Source organism: Hyperolius riggenbachi, chromosome 10 (assembly GCF_040937935.1).
Source record: "Hyperolius riggenbachi isolate aHypRig1 chromosome 10, aHypRig1.pri, whole genome shotgun sequence".
NCBI classification, from domain to species: domain Eukaryota; kingdom Metazoa; phylum Chordata; class Amphibia; order Anura; family Hyperoliidae; genus Hyperolius; species Hyperolius riggenbachi.
In genome coordinates, this window is record NC_090655.1 from 216,247,256 (window position 1) to 216,266,865 (window position 19,610).

The window sequence follows — 19,610 nt, forward strand, 5'->3', positions numbered from 1 at the left end:
CTGCGCATGTGTGAGCTCAGCATAGGAGGTAACGTGGAAACTGTGGAACGCACAGACCGGAAGTTTACAAGCCACAGACAGGAAGTACAAGATATTTTCCTGGGCAAGGAGAATAATGAAGCTGGAGAAGAGCTAATTTGAATATATAGGGTAAGAAAGTTCACAGTACCCTTCTGGTATTATCTGTGCATTGAAAATCTGATGTCTGTCTGCAGGAAAATGTTTGAAGTGAGTAGTGGAAGACAATAGTCTGAATGTGAATTTTATTTTAAAAGGGGCAATAGAGGATATAATAATTTGATCCAACTTGGATGATTATCTGAGGTTCTACAAATTCACAGAGTTTAACAAAAAGATACAGAAGAAATAATGCCTATTACTACCTAGTGTCACTATGTCACTGACTGGCATCACAAACTGTTGCCACTATCTGCCATTAGTTTTTCATTACCTACTTGCCACTACCTGCGGTCACTAGGACTCTGACTCCACTGCTGAAAGTCAATGGTTTTTATTACTGTCTGTGTCACAAGTTGCTGTTCTTTATCTATTTTCGAGTGCTAATAGTTATCATTGTATATATCCCAGGTATAGGTAATTAAGGGCAAGCAGTGCCTGGGGTTGCAGTTGTGCATCATTGCAAAACTGCATGAAAACTAGAATAAACATCCTTCCAGTGCTTATCATCTGCTGTGATGGTATCAAGTGTGGTATAATAGCAGTTATTAGCCTTCAGGAAGCTGTATAGGAATATCTTGTTATAGTAAACTCCAAGGGAACGGGAAAATTGGTTTACTATATCAGAAATTGTCCTAGACATGGCCCTGCATGCCTTGGTACATTCTCTGCTTCAAAGAAATAACTCTGTCCTCCCATTGGAGACACAGTACAAGTACTTGTATATTTGGCGTGGAATACAAGGTTAAGTATACCTTAAGGCTTCATAGCCATGCTGGACATATTGCTGGTACAGTATGCAGGGCTCCTTAAAATTTGCAGCCATCACTGAACAGAGGCAGCCACTCGCTTCCTGTGAGTGGCTCCGATACCTCAGCAGGCCAGACTTGCAGCACCAGCCTGCAGAGAGCAGCAGACCATGGGTTTCACACTGGCATATGACGCGTACACCGCCCACTTTTTACTACATCCAGACTCAGTGTCACATAGGGGCCAAAAAACTTGTTTGCTATAACAGAAGTTTTATTTTATCCGGGTTTAACATTACCAGGCGTTGCTCCGATAAACTTATAATGGAGATTGGCTGGGACCTGGAGAGGTAGTTTATTATATCCAAATGTTTACTATACCTACGTTTATTTATTATAATGAGAAGAATTTAGAATCGGCTTTATTTGCCAAGTACAACAGGAGCCACAACTGTAGTTGTTCTTTGTACACAAAGGCTTGGAAGTAGTGCGATTTAACAGCTATGAGCATAGATACATTAGTGCAAATGTTATGGAGTAGTACAGGCATGAACATAGATGGGCAGTGAAAAACATGAATTGACCACTAGAGCGCAGTGTAGAAAGGCAGGAGAGATAGCAGATTATTTTTGCTATTAATATCTGTCCATGTCCGAGTCAATTGATCAGTGTTCTCCCCAGAATTTTTTTCCAGCCGGTGGCATGAAATAGTAGCTGGATGGCATGAAAAAGTAGCCGGGTGGGGCAAGATGAGAGAATGCAGGGCCGGTGCTTCTGTGTGCAACTCTGCTTACAGAATAAGAGGAAGTGAGCCGATGACAGCCGAGTGCTGACCAAAACTAGCCGGGTGAAGCACCCGGCTAAAAGAGCCTGGGGAGAACATTGTTGATTACTGACCACAGGACTTTGCAAGTATAGTCGTCAGCGCCAGAGCTCGCACAGTGGGTAATAGGTTAAATGGTAAAAGGTAAGGGTTGTAATTTAGAAAAAAAGTCCAGCTGAGTTTTGCTGGATCACTTATGTTCTCTGGATTATTATATAAACCCCATTGTTTTTACGATGAGGAATGCACCCAGACTAAGGTAAATTGTCTTATTTGACAAAACTTGGTTCTGTAAATAAAAAGTGAAAATGTGACAAGGCCTTTTTGAATGAAAGATCCCAAAATCTAGCTTGATTGATTAGGCCAAATGATACCAGTTGCCATGCTTTTCAATGCAACAACAATCTAGAGGGGGTATTATGTGTGCAGTCAACAGGAAGGCCCTACATGTGCTTCAGGCTGGTAGTGAGAAATGGCTGTTAGACTGCAGCATATTACACTTGTCTTTGAGTGGAGTTGCTTAGTTCTGGCTCATAAGAAACCAACAACTGCTCTCTAGATATTAGCTCCCATCATTTAATATTTACTTTAAGTATTTTTATAGCACCAACATATTACGCAGCACTGTACAGAGCATATTATCTTGTTACTGACTGTCCCACAGAGGGGCTCACAATCTAGTCTCTACCATAGTCATATGTCTCTATATATGTATCATAGTCTAGGGCCAATTTAGGGGGGAAGCCAATTAACTTATCTATATGTTTTGGAGACATGGGAGGAAACCGGACTGCACAGAGGAAACCCATGCAGACACGGGGAGAACATACAAACTACTTGCAGATGTTGACTAGAGTTGGGCCGAACGGTTCGCCTGCGAACGGTTCCATGCGAACTTCCGTGGTTCGCGTTCGCGTCCCGCAGGCGAACCTTTGCGGAAATTCGGTTCGCCCCATAATGCACATGGAGGGTCAACTTTGACCCTCTACATCACAGTCAGCAGGCCCAGTGTAGCCAATTAGGCTACACTAGCCCCTGGAGTCCCACCCCCCTTATATTAGGCAGGCAGCGGCGGCCATTACGGTCACTCGTGTGCCTGCATTAGTGAGAGTAGGGCGAACTGCTGCAGACTGTCTCTCATAGGGAAAGATTAGTTAGGCTTAGCTTGTTCCTGGCTGCATACCTGTTCTGTGAACCCACCACTGCATACCTGTACTGTGAACCCACCACTGCATACCTGTTCAGTGAACCCACCACTGCATACCTGTTCTGTGAACCCACCACTGCATACCTGTACTGTGAACCCACCACTGCATACCTGTTCAGTGAACCCACCACTGCATACCTGTTCAGTGAACCTGCCACTGCATACCTGTTCTGTGTACCCACCACTGCATACCTGTTCTGTGAACCCACCACTGCATACCTGTTCAGTGAACCCACCACTGCATACCTGTTGTGTTCAGTGAACCTGCCACTGCATACCTGTTCTGTTCAGTGGACCCGCCACTGTATACCTGTTCAGTGAACCCGCCACTGAATACCTGTTGTGTTCAGTGAACCTGCCACTGCATACCTGTTATGTGAACCCGCCACTGCATACCTGTTCTGTTCAGTGGACCCGCTACTGTATACCTGTTCTGTTCAGTGAACCCGCCACTGTATACCTGTACTGTTCAGTGGACCCGCTACTGTATACCTGTTCTGTTCAGTGAACCCGCCACTGCATACCTGTTCTGTTCAGTGAACCTGCCACTGTATACCTGTTCTGTTCAGTGAACCCGCCACTGCATACCTGTTCTGTTCAGTGGACCCGCTACTGTATACCTGTTCTGTTCAGTGAACCCGCCACTGCATACCTGTTGTGTTCAGTGAACCCGCCACTGTATACCTGTACTGTTCAGTGAACCCGCCACTGCATACCTGTTCTGTGAACCCGCCACTGTATACCTGTACTGTTCAGTGGACCCGCTACTGTATACCTGTTCTGTGAACCCGCCACTGCATACCTGTTGTGTTCAGTGAACCCGCCACTGTATACCTGTACTGTTCAGTGAACCCGCCACTGCATAAGTGTTCTGTTCAGTGGACCCGCTACTGTATACCTGTTCTGTTCAGTGAACCCGCCACTGCATACCTGTTGTGTTCAGTGAACCCGCCACTGCATACCTGTTCTGTTCAGTGGACCCGCTACTGTATACCTGTTCTGTTCAGTGAACCCGCCACTGCATACCTGTTGTGTTCAGTGAACCCGCCACTGTATACCTGTACTGTTCAGTGAACCCGCCACTGCATACCTGTTCTGTTCAGTGAACCTGCCACTGCATACCTGTTCTGTTCAGTGGACCCGCTACTGTATACCTGTTGTGTTCAGTGAACCCGCCACTGTATACCTGTACTGTTCAGTGAACCCGCCACTGCATACCTGTTGTGTTCAGTGAACCCGCCACTGTATACCTGTACTGTTCAGTGAACCCGCCACTGCATACCTGTTCTGTTCAGTGGACCCACTACTGTATACCTGTTCTATTCAGTGAACCCGCCACTGCATACCTGTTGTGTTCAGTGAACCCGCCACTGTATACCCGTTCTGTTCAGTGAACCCGCCACTGCATACCTGTTCTGTTCAGTGGACCCGCTACTGTATACCTGTTCTGTTCAGTGAACCCGCCACTGCATACCTGTTGTGTTCAGTGAACCCGCCACTGTATACCTGTACTGTTCAGTGAACCCGCCACTGCATACCTGTTCTGTTCAGTGAACCTGCCACTGCATACCTGTTCTGTGAACCCGCCACTGTATACCTGTTCTGTTCAGTGAACCCACCGCATCAGTGCGCATACCTGTGCAGTTAAGTGAACCCACCTACCTACGTGAGTGCACGCAGTGTGATATACCACTCCGTGCATACCCGATATGGACAAAACAGGTAGAGGAAGAGGTAGTGCCAGAGCCAGAGGAAGGCCACCCGGCAGGTCTGCGCGAGGTCGTGTAAATGTAATTTCGTGTGGACCTGGCCCACAGTACAGTGCTCGGAAGAAGGCACGTCCCATCACCTCCCAAGATTGTCAGGACGCGGTTGAGTATTTAGCGACACAGAACACCTCATCTTGCTCAGCCACCAGCGCTACTACTAGCACCACTTCCGCTGCATTTGACACTTCGCAAGAATTATTTAGTGTTGAAATCACTGATGCACAGCCATTGTTGTTACAACCAGATGAATTTTCACCAGCTCATATGTCTGAGTTACGCGGCAACACTATGGATGTAACGTGTAAGGAGGATGAAGGACCTACTGATGGTGCATGTTTGGATTTGTCTGAGGCAAGCGAAGCTGGGCAGGATGATTACGATGATGACGATGATAGGGATCCTCTGTATGTTCCCAATAGAGGAGATGAAGAGGGGGACAGTTCAGAGGGGGAGTCAGAGAGTAGTAGGAGGAGAGAAGTTGCTGAAAGAAGCTGGGGCAGCTCTTCGTCAGAAACAGCTGGTGGCAGTGTCCGGCACCATGTATCGCCACCTATGTACAGCCAGCCAACTTGCCCTTCAGCATCAGCTGCTGAGGTCCCCATAGTGCCCACATCCCAGGGTGGCTCAGCGGTGTGGAAATTTTTTAATGTGTGTGCCTCAGATCGGACCAAAGCCATCTGTTCGCTCTGCCAACAAAAACTGAGCCGTGGAAAGGCCAACACTCATGTAGGGACAAGTGCCTTACGAAGGCACCTGGAGAAAAGGCACAAACAGCAATGGGATGGCCACCTGAGCAAAAGCAGCAGCAGCACACAAAAGAAAAGTCACCCTCCTTCTCCTCTTCCTCCTTCAGGTGCATCATCTGCTTCTGCCGCTTTCTCCCTTCCACCTTCACAGGCACCCTCCTCCACTCCGCCTCTGCCCTTGAGCGCTTCCTGCTCCTCTGCCCACAGCAGCAGTCAGGTGTCCGTGAAGGAAATGTTTGAGCGGAAGAAGCCAATTTCGGCCAGTCACCCCCTTGCCCGGCGTCTGACAGCCGGCGTGGCGGAACTGTTAGCTTGCCAGCTGTTACCATACCGGCTGGTGGACTCTGAGGCCTTCCGTAAATTTGTGGCCATCGGAACACCGCAGTGGAAGATGCCAGGCCGCACTTATTTTTCGAGAAAGGCCATACCCCAACTGCACCGTGAAGTTGAGAGGCAAGTGGTGTCATCTCTTGTGAAGAGCGTTGGGTCAAGGGTACACCTGACCACGGATGCCTGGTCTGCCAAGCACGGGCAGGGCCGCTACATTACGTACACAGCCCATTGGGTCAACCTGGTGGTGAACGATGGCAAGCAGGGCGCAGCGGACCAAATTGTGACACCTCCATGGCTTGCAGGCAGGCCTCCTGCCACCTCCTCTCCTCCTGCTACATGCTCTTCGCTGTCCTCCTCCTCCTTGGCTGAGTGGCAGTTCTCCTCTCCAGCTACACAGCCCCAGCTCCGCAGGGCCTATGCTGCATGCCAGGTACGACGGTGTCACGCCATCTTAGACATGTCTTGTCTCAAAGCGGAGAGTCACACTGGAGCAGCTCTCCTGGCTGCTTTTAAGAAACAGGTGGATGAGTGGCTGACCCCGCACCACCTGGAGATAGGCAATGTGGTGTGCGACAACGGCAGCAATCTGCTTGCCGCTTTGCATATGGGGAAGCTGACACACATACCCTGCATGGCACATGTCATGAATCTAGTTGTTCAAAGATTTGTGGCAAAGTACCCTGGCTTAGCGGATGTCCTGAAGCAGGCCAGGAAGTTCTGTTGGCATTTGAGGCGGTCTTACACAGCCATGGCACGCTTTGCGGAAATTCAGCGGAAAAACAACATGCCGGTGAGACGCCTCATTTGCGATAGCCCGACTCGCTGGAATTCGACCCTGCTCATGTTCTCCCGCCTGCTAGAACAGAAGAAAGCAGTCACCCAGTACCTCTACAACTACAGTAGAATGAAACAGTCTGGGAAGATGGGGATGTTCTGGCCCGACAACTGGACACTGATGAAAAATGCATGCAGGCTCATGCGGCCGTTTGAGGAGGTGACCAACCTGGTGAGCCGCAGTGAGGGCACCATCAGCGACTTAATTCCCTACGCTTACTTCTTGGAGCGTGCTGTGCGTAGAGTGGCGGATGAAGCTGCGAATGAGCGTGACCAGGAACCGTTACGGCAGGAACAGGCATGGGACCAATTTTCATCAGACCCAGCTGTTTCCTCAACACCTGCGGCAGCACAGAGGGGGGAGGAGGAGGAAGAAGAGAAGTCGTGTGCAGAAGATGAGTCAGACTCAGAGGATGATGAGCAAGGTGTTTCTTTGGGGGAGGAGGAGGGGACGGCGTCAGGAGAACACCCGCAGCAGGCGTCGCAGGGGGCTTGTGCTGCTCAACCTTCCCGTGGTATTGTTCGCGGCTGGGGGGAGGAGGTTGACTTACGTGACGTCACTGAGGAAGAGCAAGAGGAGATGGAGGGTACTGGATCCGACTTTGTGCAGATGTCGTCTTTTATGCTGTCCTGCCTGTTGAGGGACCCCTGTATAAAAAACCTCAAGGGGAATGAGCTGTACTGGGTGGCCACACTACTAGACCCTCGGTACAGGCACAAAGTGGCGGACCTGTTACCAACTCACCTGAAGGTGGAAAGGATGCAGCACATGCAGAACCAGCTGTCAACTATGCTTTACAATGCCTTTAAGGGTGATGTGACAGCACAACGCCAGCAAGGTACCACTGCCACTAATCCTCCTCCCGTGTCCACGCAGTCAAAGACAGGACGCTCCAGCGATCTCATGGTGATGTCGGACATGCGGACGTTCTTTAGTCTAACGCCTCGCCGTAGCCCTTCCGGATCCACCCTCCACCAACGCCTGGAACGGCAGGTAGCCAACTACCTGGCCTTAAGTGTGGATGTAGACACTGCTGTGAACAGCGATGAGGAACCCTTGAACTACTGGGTGCGCAGGCTTGACCTGTGGCCAGAGCTGTCCCAATTTGCCATCCAACTTCTCTCCTGCCCTGCCGCAAGCGTCCTGTCAGAAAGGACCTTCAGCGCAGCTGGAGGCATTGTCACTGAGAAGAGAAGTCGCCTAAGTCACAAAAGTGTTAAGTACCTCACCTTTATCAAAATGAATGAGGCATGGATCCCGGAGGGCTGCTGCTCGCCCCAAGACTAAGTCAGTCCCCGCACACACAGCATCTCTGCCTGCACGCCGTGTGACTGGCTGCCTGGCCTGCCTCTAGAAGACTAAGTCGCTCCCAGTCCCTCCACACAGCATGTCTGCCTGCAGGCCGCTTGACTACCTTCTCCGCCACCACCAACAGGGTCCGGGACTCCAGGCGGATTGCTGAATTTTTTAGGCCGCTGCTAGCAGCGGCCAATGTAATAATTTTTCTGGTGCGTGTACATGACTGCCTAATTTTTCTGGCTGCACTGCGGGCAGCTGCAACAACAAAAGAAAAGGCATGTACATGCGCCCATTCCCCTTCGTGATCATTACCTTGCCGTGGTGAAGGGGCTTGCGTATCACAATGAAGCAATGACCGGCGCCTAGATGAGTGTCTCGGGGGGCACACAAAAGTAGGGATGGGACGAATCCACAATTTCTTCGAATCCGAATCCGGATCCGAATCTAAAAAGGTTCTCGAATATCTCGAACCTTTCGAATCCCGAATCTAACGAATCCTGCACATACGAATTGTGCGATCCGTGGTATAGTTGCCCGCAGTATAGGTAGCGAGGTAAAGGTGCCTTCAGTATAGCTAGCTAGGTATGGGTGCCTTCAATATTGGTAGCTTTCAGTATAGGTAGCAAGGTATATGGGCCTTCAGTATAGGTAGCAGGGTATATAGGCCTTCAGTATAGGTAGCAGGGTATATGTGCCTTCAGTATAGGTAGCAGGGTATATGTGCCTTCAGTATAGGTAGCAGGGTATATGTGCCTTCAGTATAGGTAGCAGGGTATATGTGCCTTCAGTATAGGTAGCAGGGTATATGTGCCTTCAGTATAGGTAGCAGGGTATATGGGCCTTCAGTATAGGTAGCAGGGTATATGGGTCTTCAGTATAGGTAGCAGGGTATAGGGGCCTTCAGTATAGATAGCAGGGTATATGTGCCTTCAGTATAGGTAGCAGGGTATATAGGCCTTCAGTATAGGTAGCAAGGTATATGTGCCTTCAGTATAGGTAGCAGGGCCGGGCCGAGGCATAGGCTGGAGAGGCTCCAGCCTCAGGGCGCAGTGTAGGAGGGGGCGCACAATTCATTTAGCTGTCATTCCTAATTGTGTTTGAAGCAGAAAGAAATAAGACAAGGGGATACATAGCAGTGACTGCAAGCCAGATAACTAGATATTAAGGTGTTGGGGAGGTTGTGGGCCCTGTGGCACCTCTTAGTCTAATAGCAATCAGTGTGTGATGGCTGGGGGGGAGGGATGGAGGGGCGCACTTTGGTGTCTCAGCCTTGGGTGCTGGAGGACCTTGTCCCGCCTCTGATAGGTAGCAGGGTATATGGGCCTTCAGTATAGGTAGCAGGGTATATGGGCCTTCAGTATAGGTAGCAGGGTATATGGGCCTTCAGTATAGGTAGCAGGGTATATGGGCTTTCAGTATAGGTAGCAGGGTATATAGGCCTTCAGTATAGGTAGCAGGGTATAGGGGCCTTCAGTATAGGTAGCAGGGTATATGGGCCTTCAGTATAGGTAGCAGGGTATATAGAGGCCTTAAGTATAGGTAGGTATGTAGGTAGGTATAGGGGCCTTTAGGTAGGTAAAGGGACCTTCAGTATAGGTAGCAGGGTATAGGGCCTTCAGTATAGTTAACAGGGTATATAGAGGCCTTAAGTATAGGTAGGTATGTAGGTAGGTATAGGGGCCTTTAGGTAGGTAAAGGGACCTTCAGTATAGGTAGCAGGGTATAGGGCCTTAAGTATAGGTAGGTATGTAGGTAGGTAGGTATAGGGGCCTTTAGGTAGGTAGGTATAGGGGCCTTTAGGTAGGTAGGTAGGTACGTATAGGGGGCCTTTAGGTAGGTATAGTGGCCTGTAGGTAGGTAGGTAAGTATAGTGGCCGGTAGGTAGGTAGGTATAGTGTCCTGTAGGTAGGTAGGTAGTTAAAGGGACCTTCAGTATATGTAGCAGGGTATAGGGCCTTAAGTATAGGTAGGTATGTAGGTAGGTAGGTATAGGGGCCTTTAGGTAGGTAGGTATAGGGGCCTTTAGGTAGGTAGGCACGTATAGGGGGCCTTTAAGTAGGTAGGTAGGTATAGAGGCCTGTAGGTAGGTATAGGGGCCTTTAGGTAGGTAGGTAGGTAAGTATAGGGGCCTTTAGGTAGGAAGGTAGGTATAGGGGCCTTTAGGTAGGTAGGTAGGTAGGTAGGTACGTATAGGGGGCCTTTAGGTAGGTATAGTGGCCTGTAGGTAGGTAGGTAGGTATAGTGGCCGGTAGGTAGGTAGGTATAGTGTCCTGTAGGTAGGTAGGTAGTTAAAGGGACCTTCAGTATAGGTAGCAGGGTATAAGGCCTTAAGTATAGGTAGGTAAATAGGTAGGTAGGTATAGGGGCCTTTAGGTAGGTAGGTATAGGGGCCTTTAGGTAGGTAGGCACGTATAGGGGGCCTTTAGGTAGGTAGGTATAGAGGCCTTTAGGTAGGTATAGGGGCCTTTAGGTAGGTAGGTACATATAGGGGGCCTTTAGGTAGGTATAGGGGCCTGTAGGTAGGTAGGTATAGTGGTTGGTAGGTAGGTAGTATAGGGGGCCTTTAGGTAGGTATAGGGGCCTGTAGGTATAGTGCCCGGTAGGTAGGTACGTATAGGGGGCCTTTAGGTAGGTATAGTGGCAGGTAGGTAGGTAAAGTGGTAGGTAGGTAGGTAGGTAGGTAGGTAGGTAGGTAGGTGTCGCTCACCCCCATGGCCTCCTCCGTCCCCTGTGCCTCCTCGCTCACCCCTGCATAAGTATCAACTTACATGTCCAGTGGAGCGCAGACAGAGCGGCAGACCTCTTCCTTCCTTCTCGGTTCCCTCTAGTGGCCGGACCGGCTTTTACTGATGACGTCATTGTAAAAGCCGTCACTAGAGGGAACCAGGAAGTCAGCGAGAGGTCTGCCGCTCTGTCTGCGCTCCACTGGACGGGTGAGTTGATACAAAGTATGCGGGCGGCCGGGCGGAGGAGGCGCGGGTCGGAGGAGGACGAGTGCGAGCGGCGGATGCGCGGCGATGCAGCGTCGGGATTCGGCGGATTCGTAAAGTGGAAAATGGCGTCGGGATTCGAATCCACGAATCTCGAATATTTCCCAATATTCGAGGGATTCGTGGATTCGCCGGATTCGTCGTCCCATCTCTACACAAAAGATAATAAGGTCGTTGCTTCATTGTGGTCAGACCAAATTTGATCAGCTGGACAGTCACTGTTCTGTCATTCAGCTACATCAGCCAGGCGACCATATGGGCTGTAAAGCCACCAAAACCTGCACTCTCGCCATGGTGCGCACCAGTCCAGCACGGCCGTCACTACACAAACAGCTGTTTGCGGTGTGTTACACGGTGAGTTTGGTGTGTCAGTGTGAAGCAGTACCTTAATTACACTACCTGATTGATGTATACACATGCAAGATGTTTTAAAGCACTTTAGGCCTGTCATTTAGCATTCAATGTGATTTCTGCCCTTAAAACGCTGCTTTGTGTCAAATCCAGATTTTTCCCGGGGACTTTTGGCGTGTATCCCACTCCGCCATGCCGCCCTCCAGGTGTTAGACCCCTTGAAACATCTTTTCCATCACTTTTGTGGCCAGCATAATTTTTTTTTTTTCAAAGTTCGCATCCCCATTGAAGTCTATTGCGGTTCGCGAACTTTAACGCGAACCGAACGTTCCGCGAAAGTTCGCGAACCCGGTTCGCGAACCTAAAATCGGAGGTTCGGCCCCAACTCTAATGTTGACCTAGCTGGGGTTCGAACCGGGGACCCATCACTGCAAGGTGAAAGCACTAACCTCTACGCCACTGTGCTGCCTTTCATGCTTTGTAATGTAGCAACAGTGACACCAGTGTAGTAAGTGTAGTTAGCAGCCATCAATTACTGGTTCGGATGTCTGAAAGTTTGAACCAGGTAACACTTGAGATACTGGGAAAAAAACGAGTTGAGATTTAATTTGATTTAATTTAATTTGAGAGATACTTTAAGGCTGCTTTCACAGTGGGACGTTACAGGCGCACGTTAGTGCAGCCTGTAACGCCCCCAACGCACAGCACACAAGTGGGCTGTTCACAGTGCCCACGTTGCGTTACATGTAACGCTGCACGTTGTAGTGAAAGTGCAGCATGCTGTGCGTTCGTTAGACTGTTTGCACATGCTCAGTGGGGGGCGGAGAGGAAGCGGGGAGATGCCGCTACAGTAGCCGCGCACATGGCTACTTAATATGCACTGCACTGGCGGCCGCTGATTGGCCGGCGGGACCACGTGATGCGGAGTATCTCGCTCCGCATCACGTGGTCCCGCCGGCCAATCAGCGCCACTCTGGGAGACCTTATGCGGATAGAGCCGCCTTACGCGGCTCACTCTAACGTCCTCTCCCGCACCAGCAGGCGTTGCATTAGGGGCACGTTATGCGACCATATTGTTCCCTAAAACGCAACGTCTTTGTGTGTAAGTAGCCTTATGCTTTATGAATTTTTTCTTTGTTTTAAATGTATCAGGCTATCTATAGTGTTTGGGTATTTTTACTAATTCACACCTCTGTAGGTCTCATGATGGTGAGTCCTTCCTCCACAAAGCCAAGACCCTTACAGGATTCAAGATTGAAGATGGACAAAGACAAAAGGATATTACAGCTCACCCTGGAGATCATATGCCTGCTGATCGGAGAGGTGAGGATGCTGGGAGTGTCACATGACATCACTTATCTCTAGTAATAAAACAGAGATCTGCAGTGTTGTAGCTAAGAAGCTATGGGCCCCATGTACAAGTTCTACATCGGGCCACCCAAGCACTTTATATATAACAATTGATAAGGCACACCAAAACTTGCATTGGGCAAGTTTTACTACTACTACTATTCAAAGTATCTATAGAAGTAACTATTACCAGCACAGGATCCATAAAGAGCTTATACTGCAGTTGAGGGAGGGACCCTTGGAGCCCCTCTGGTCCAGCGGCCCCAGTGCGGTTGCAACCTCTGCATCCACTATTGCTGTGCCACTAGGGACCTGACTGGAGAGGTGAGATGAGGAGGATTCTGAGAGTTTCAGATGACATAACTTTTATCTCTAGTAATAAAACACAGACCTGAATGAATAGTTAAAGGAATCATCAATCAAACTATCCTACCCCCCCCCCCCCGCTCCGCTTACCCGGGGCTTCCTCCAGCCCCTGGCAGCCGCTATGCCCCACGCCACATCTCTGCTCGCAGCTGCCGGCCTGGGGTCCCCGCCAGTGCAGAGGTTACTGCACCTGCGTGAGTGCCGGTGTCAATCGCCTCCACGTGTTCCGGAGTGTAGTGCGCGCAATCCGGATCACGTGGAGGTATTGACAGTGGCACCCGTGCAGGCGCAGTAGAGAACAACCTGGAGGCCATACTCTACACCGGCGGGGACCCCAGGCCGGCGGCTGCGAACGGAGATATGGCGTGGGACATAGTGGCTGCCAGGGGCTGGAGGAGGCCCCAGGCAAGTAGAGCGGGGGGTCGGGTAGTTTGACTGATGATTCTTTTAAGATGAGGAGAATTCTGGGGAGTCACAGTGTCTTGAGTGCAGGGAACAGATAAATCAGGTTAATAGTTCAAGACTGAGCTTTAAACATTAAAAACCTGCTGTGAGTCATCTGAGATAATGATAATTTTAAGCTTGGATTTTTAGCTTTTAAAAGGAATTCGAGGTGTGAGACCTATGGAACCTGCCTTATTTATTGCCTTTTAAAAATACCAGCTGCCTGGCAGTCCTGCTGATCTTTCTGGTGAGTAGGGTCTAAATCACGCCTGAAACAAGCATGCAGCTAATCTTACTGGTAATAGCGGTCTATGGGAGTATAGTGCGGCGTATTCAGGTTATTTTTAATCAAAAGAAAGGTCACATGTCACCATAAACATAAAATCTTCAAATTTGTATTTAAACACGTATAAAAAATGCACATGTAATAAGATAGAGACAAACATTATATATCCATCCCCCATTATCATAAGTGGGATACTTAACTGTCTAGGGGTATTCATTAGAGCTGTGCATATGTATGTATCACTGGTATATCTCAAGTCTCTTTTCCGAAATGCGTCAAGCTTATGCCTGGCCTTGAGATGTACCAGCTATCACTCAGCTCACCCTGCATCCAGCTCACCAGTGGTGTACTAATACATACGCCTTTAAACTCGTGATTGCGCGCAAACCATCGTTAGCACACGGGCGTAAGCCTTTACACGCGCAAAGCTTTCGCACGTCACATTGTGTGGTAACTGCATAGCACGGCCGTGCTATCAGTTATCACGCTTTTGTGAATCAAGCTTTTGGGATTTTTTAAGCGCCGGCGATTTTCTAAATTGACCCTAAAAGTGTTTGTGCAATGATTCCCTATGAGAATGTTCACATCTGAGCAGTTCGATTTCGATCCGCTCACCAAAGCGGTGCCTGTACCATTTTTTGGGCAATTTGCGCCAATGAAAGGTATGGGGAAATCGCAATGCGCTTGAAAAATTGCTTTGTATAGCGATTTCCCAAGTGCTTTAAAGAATAAATACATTGTATTTATTCTTTTCCGGGTCAAAGAGTTCACTTCCTGACTTGCGTCAGGAAGTGTAAAAACAAATTCGCTTTGCATAAGCACTTAGAAAATAGCGCTATTAAAAAAAAATTGCAGCAAGTAGGTAAGCGCCGTGAGGCACTAAAAAACATTGTCCACACAATCGCAAAACACTGGCGTCAGCGATTTATGATGTGAACAAGGCCTAAGACTGTGGGAATCCAGGAAAGTCCAATTGAAAGGATACCCGAAGTGACGTGACATGATGAGATAGACATGTGTATGTACAGTGCCTAGCACACAGATAACTAGGCTGTGTTCCTTTTTTTCTTTCTCTGCCTGAAAGATCACGTATGTAAGTGGCTGACTCAGTTCTGACTCCGACAGCAAGTGACTACACTGTGACCCTCACTGTTAAGAAATTCCCTTTTTTATCTCTTTCTTGCTCTCAGAAGACATTTTCTGCTAGGAAAGTGTTTTGTAGTTGGAATTTCTTATTAGTGAGGGTCACTGAAGTCACTTCCTGTCTGAGTCAGGACTGAGTCAGCCGCTTACATAATTCTTTCAGACAGAGAAAGAGAAAAAGGAACACAGCATAGTTATTTGTGCGTTTGGCACTGTACATACATGCCTATCTCATCATGTCACATGTCACTTCGGGTATCTTTTAAGATTAGGATGGAGGATACAACTGTTTATCTCGGTTTAGTTTCACTTCAGGTTAGCTTTACATAAAGTATTCTGGAACGTTGATTTATATTGGAAAGTAGAGCTTCAATTTAATATGTGTTGAATAATAATACTTTTTTAATGTTCAGGATTGCACTGTAGTAAAGAAGTCATCTGGAGATCATGTGGGGTCCAGCAGCCACCTGCATGTTTCCGGATTGAGCAAGAGCAGGATCTTGGGGCTTACTCCTCCATCATTAATATCTGAAAGAAAAAGTAAGACGATTCTAGAGGTCATCAACAAGATGATTGAGCTGCTGACAGGAGAGGTGAGCAGTGCTGGGGATTATGGGATATTATTTAGTAGCACAAGGGATTGTGTTTGGATGGTGACCGTATCTCTATGTGTGTCAGGTTCCCATAAGGTGTCAGGATGTCACTCTCTATTTCTCCATGGAAGAGTGGCAGTATTTAGAAGGACACAAGGACCTCTACAGGGAAGTTATGATGGAGCATGAGCCACTCCTTACTTCTTTGGGTAAGAGGAGATTTTCATTTCTTGCAGAGCAGTGTGGAGTGACTAATTAGATGCTGACATTCCCTGATGTAAAGATATAGCAACAGTAGGCCGGTCTCCTGGGGACTGGAAATTTGGGCACCGGAGGCACCATGGAAGTTTTGGGCACCTCACAGGCGCCAATATTCTTATCAGTAAATTAGGGAAATTTGGGCACTGGGGCCACCCGCTGTGCAAACTGCGGTTACTTCTGTGGAGCCTGATATTTTTTTATTTTATAGTGGTGAAGGCGGCACAATTATTGTCTGGTTTGCAGCTGGGGGGATGGTTAGGGGTCATAGGGAGGATGATTAGGGTTAGGCACAGGTGGGGGGATTGTTAAGGGTTAGGTACTAATAGGGGGGTTAGCAAGGGTTAGGTATCAGAGGGGGTGTAATGGTTAAATGCTCTGCCTCTGACACATTAGACCAGGGTTTGAATCTTGGCTCGTCCTGTTCAGTAAGTCAGGATCTATTCAGTAAGGAGTCCTTGGGCTAGACTCCCTAACACTACTTCTGTCTACTAAGCGCGCCCTAGTGGCTGCAGCTGAAGCACATTGAGTCTGCCAGGATTAAAGCACAATATAAATGTTATTTGTCTTATCTTGTGTCTCCAACAGATTGTCCCAATAACATAAATCTCAAGGAAAGGTCTACCAGTCCCCTTTATTTCCGGGACTCTGCCCAGGAACATCGCAGCCAATCTCAAGATTATCAGGTGCGCAAATCCAAGGATATGCGTAGATTCAACATTGCATTTACCCTACATACATTGTAGAGAAGACGTGCAAACAGACTTAGGCCTCTAATTTAAACTGTTTTTCCCCGTAGGATGAAGAGCTGATTGTTATTAAAGTTGAAGCTGTAGACGAGGAGGAAACGTGTGTGACGGGTGATGAGATGTGTAAGGAGGAGGAAATTCTTCCAGAGATCAGCACAGGTGAGGAATAAATAGACGTTGCCTGATTTTTCCAGGCTGCAGAACATTGGAGACCACTAGAGTACTAAAAGTCCAATAAAACCCTAAAATAGAACAAGGCAAAGTTCAGAAATGAGTTGTCTAGTTTTTAGCCATTTACCAATTCATATAGACTTAGGTTCACCTAGTGTTACTGAAGTTTCCCATCACCACCTACTTTCTTTAAACTGCACCACATTACGGGAGGGACCATGTAGATTTAGAGCAAGTGCAGAGACAAGCAACAAAATTACTTAAGGGATGGAAGGTATCACTTACCAGAAAAGGATAGATAAACTGGGCTTATTTAGTCTGTAGAAAAGACACCTTAGAGGAGCTCTAACTAGCATGTATCAATACATCAGAGGGCAATATAAAAGCTTAGCAGATGAGATTTTTGTCCATAGGCTTTTACAAAGGACAAGGGGACAGGATCTGCATATGGAGGAAAACCATTTTTGCCTTTTAAGAAAAAGGTTCTTCACTGTAAGGGCCCATTTTTACTAGCCACCGCGCACGGCTGTGAGACTGCGAGTTCCTAGTATCCAGCAATCCAGCAACAGTGGGGATCACCTTATGCCGGATACAAGTGCTTGCCAGTTGCTTGAGCAATCGACCAAAAAAGCACAAACCTCCCCCCTAAATACTTACCAAGCCTCCAGCGACTTCTTGTAGCCTTCCTGTTGATTCTAGCAGCTTTCTGGCATTCTCCGTGCACGGAAACCAGAGTGTCACCAGCCCTCTGCAGTTCTTGGGACACGCCGGGAGCCGTGAACATATGCCAGAAGCCACTAAGAGCCCTCTAGGAGGGCTGCAAGATGTTGCTAGAGGCTCAGTGAGTATTTTACTACTTGCAAACACCCACAAAACAAAGTCCCTGTTATCCCTTCAGGCATGCTGGTTAGTTGAGACTTCCGGTTGCCAGATAATGGGGACTTTGCTGTACTGTGCTTGCTGTGCTTTTAGTAAGTTTCCTAACAGCAGAATGCAGTGGGTGCATGCACGTGTGTCTGTAATAGCACAAACTCTAACTTACTAATCTTTTAGCAGTGTCCAGTATGGCCTGGGCAGGTGTAGCAAAAATTCACCACCTAATGTACAATTTTTATCAAGTCAGGCTTTTTGAACCAGGTAGAAAGCCTAGAATATAACGTTGGGTTCTGATCATTGGGTACTCTCCTAAAATTTGACTGACCCTGTTTATTTTCTCCAGATGGACACCATAGAGATAATTGCACGGAGGAACATTCTCTTATCTCCCTAGATGGTAAAACAAAAGAGGACTTTACGAGAGATTCTTCCAGGGGAGATGACATTACTCCAGATCTCCTGCCAGAACGTCTCACTGCAGATCCCAGTATGCTTGGAGGAAGCTTGTCCGATCATGCTCCATCCATAATCCATCATACCATGCACAATGTTGGTTCCATGTTCAAATTCTCGGCATATGATAATGTTTCAAGAAAGATGGAAAGCTTATTTCCCATCAGACTACTCAGACGGGTGACCATCCGTATGCCTGTTCAGAGTGTGGAAAAGTTTTCATTCAGAAGTCCCACCTTGTCACCCATCAGAGAATCCACACGGGAGAAAAGCCTTACTCATGTTCTCTCTGTGGGAAATGTTTCACTGACAAAGCAAACCTCCTACAACATGAGAGGATTCACTCTGGTGACCACCCGTTCTCTTGTTCTCAGTGTGGGAAATCTTTCAAACAGAAGGCCCATCTGGCCATCCATCACAGAACTCATACTGGGGAAAAGCCTTACTCATGCTCACTTTGTGGGAGGTGTTTTACCCAGAAGTCTGACGTGGTCAAGCATCAGAGGGTCCACACAGGGGAGAAACCGTATGCCTGTTCGGAGTGTGGAAAATGTTTCACAGAGAAATCGGCTCTAGTGAGACATGAGAGGGTTCACACTGGTGAGAAACCTTACTTATGTCCTCAGTGTGGGAAAGGTTTTGCCTATAAGTCTGTTCTGGTCAAGCACCAAAGGAACCACACTGGGGAGATGCCTTATTCATGTACAGAGTGTGGAAAGTGCTTCAAGCAGAAGTCCAACCTTGTAACCCACCAGAGGACTCACACAGGGGTGAAGCCATTTTCTTGTTCAGAATGTGGGAAGAGTTTCTCCAGGAAGTTATATCTGGTGTCACATGAACAACTTCACAGATGAAGCCCCTCTTTTTTCCATACAGTTGCTCAACACAATCCAAGGTTTGCTGCCAGGCTTCACTTGGACTTAGACCATGCAGAGGTTGAATCTATCATGACACAAACCACCTTTGGTAAAAGATCATGATGGTAGATCCAGTCATCTGTGATGGACCAAACATGCATTGTTTGTGGTTTTGTACTGTGACAAAAATATAATTTTGTAGTGATTACAAGCATGAGTAAATAAATGTGAAAGAAAAAACAACTAGATGTTCCTGACTGCATACTATATGCCACACTGGAGAATCTGTCATAAATCCCCTTATAGGCAAAATACACCACTTCCTTGGTTTCTTCCTCCATCCACTCGCTAAATTGCACAACAGCCCTCTCTACCTGCATCTGGGATTCACAGTGCATGAATATCTCAATACTTTTTTGCTGTTACCATGTAGGTTGGATGTGGCAGTCTAAAAGGCTCTTTACCATGTTATTATGATAACAGCAGAGCTTTTCCATACATTGAAGCAAACCTGTCCTTAACAGACAACTATGAAAGTTAACTAAAATTGTAAATGCCACATACTGTATATTTCCAGTAATTACTAGCAAATAGCAATACAAAGGTTTTTTTCATCTTTATATTTTTTATGTAAAGAAAATATGAAATTTACAGAGAAAAGTTTTCACTGTGGGTATTACTATGGAGGACTGTCTCCAGCACAACCAGCATACAGAAACAGTCCTCACTAGCAGTAATCCTGTAACTGGAATCTCTTCAGAATGATAGACAACAGAAATATAGCT

General features: G+C 47.6%; 1 protein-coding gene across 1 annotated transcript; it reads left to right on the plus strand.

Annotated features, from left to right (window-relative positions):
- The first annotated feature begins 56 nt into the window (after positions 1-56).
- LOC137534497 (uncharacterized) lies at positions 57-18,624 on the plus strand. The gene is made up of 7 exons (XM_068256024.1): positions 57-150; positions 12,478-12,602; positions 15,282-15,461; positions 15,547-15,670; positions 16,308-16,405; positions 16,519-16,627; positions 17,859-18,624. Exons 2-7 carry the CDS (start codon positions 12,483-12,485, stop codon positions 18,542-18,544), a joined length of 1,317 nt encoding a protein of 438 aa, XP_068112125.1. The 5' UTR covers positions 57-150; positions 12,478-12,482; the 3' UTR covers positions 18,545-18,624.
- The last annotated feature ends 986 nt before the right edge of the window (positions 18,625-19,610 follow it).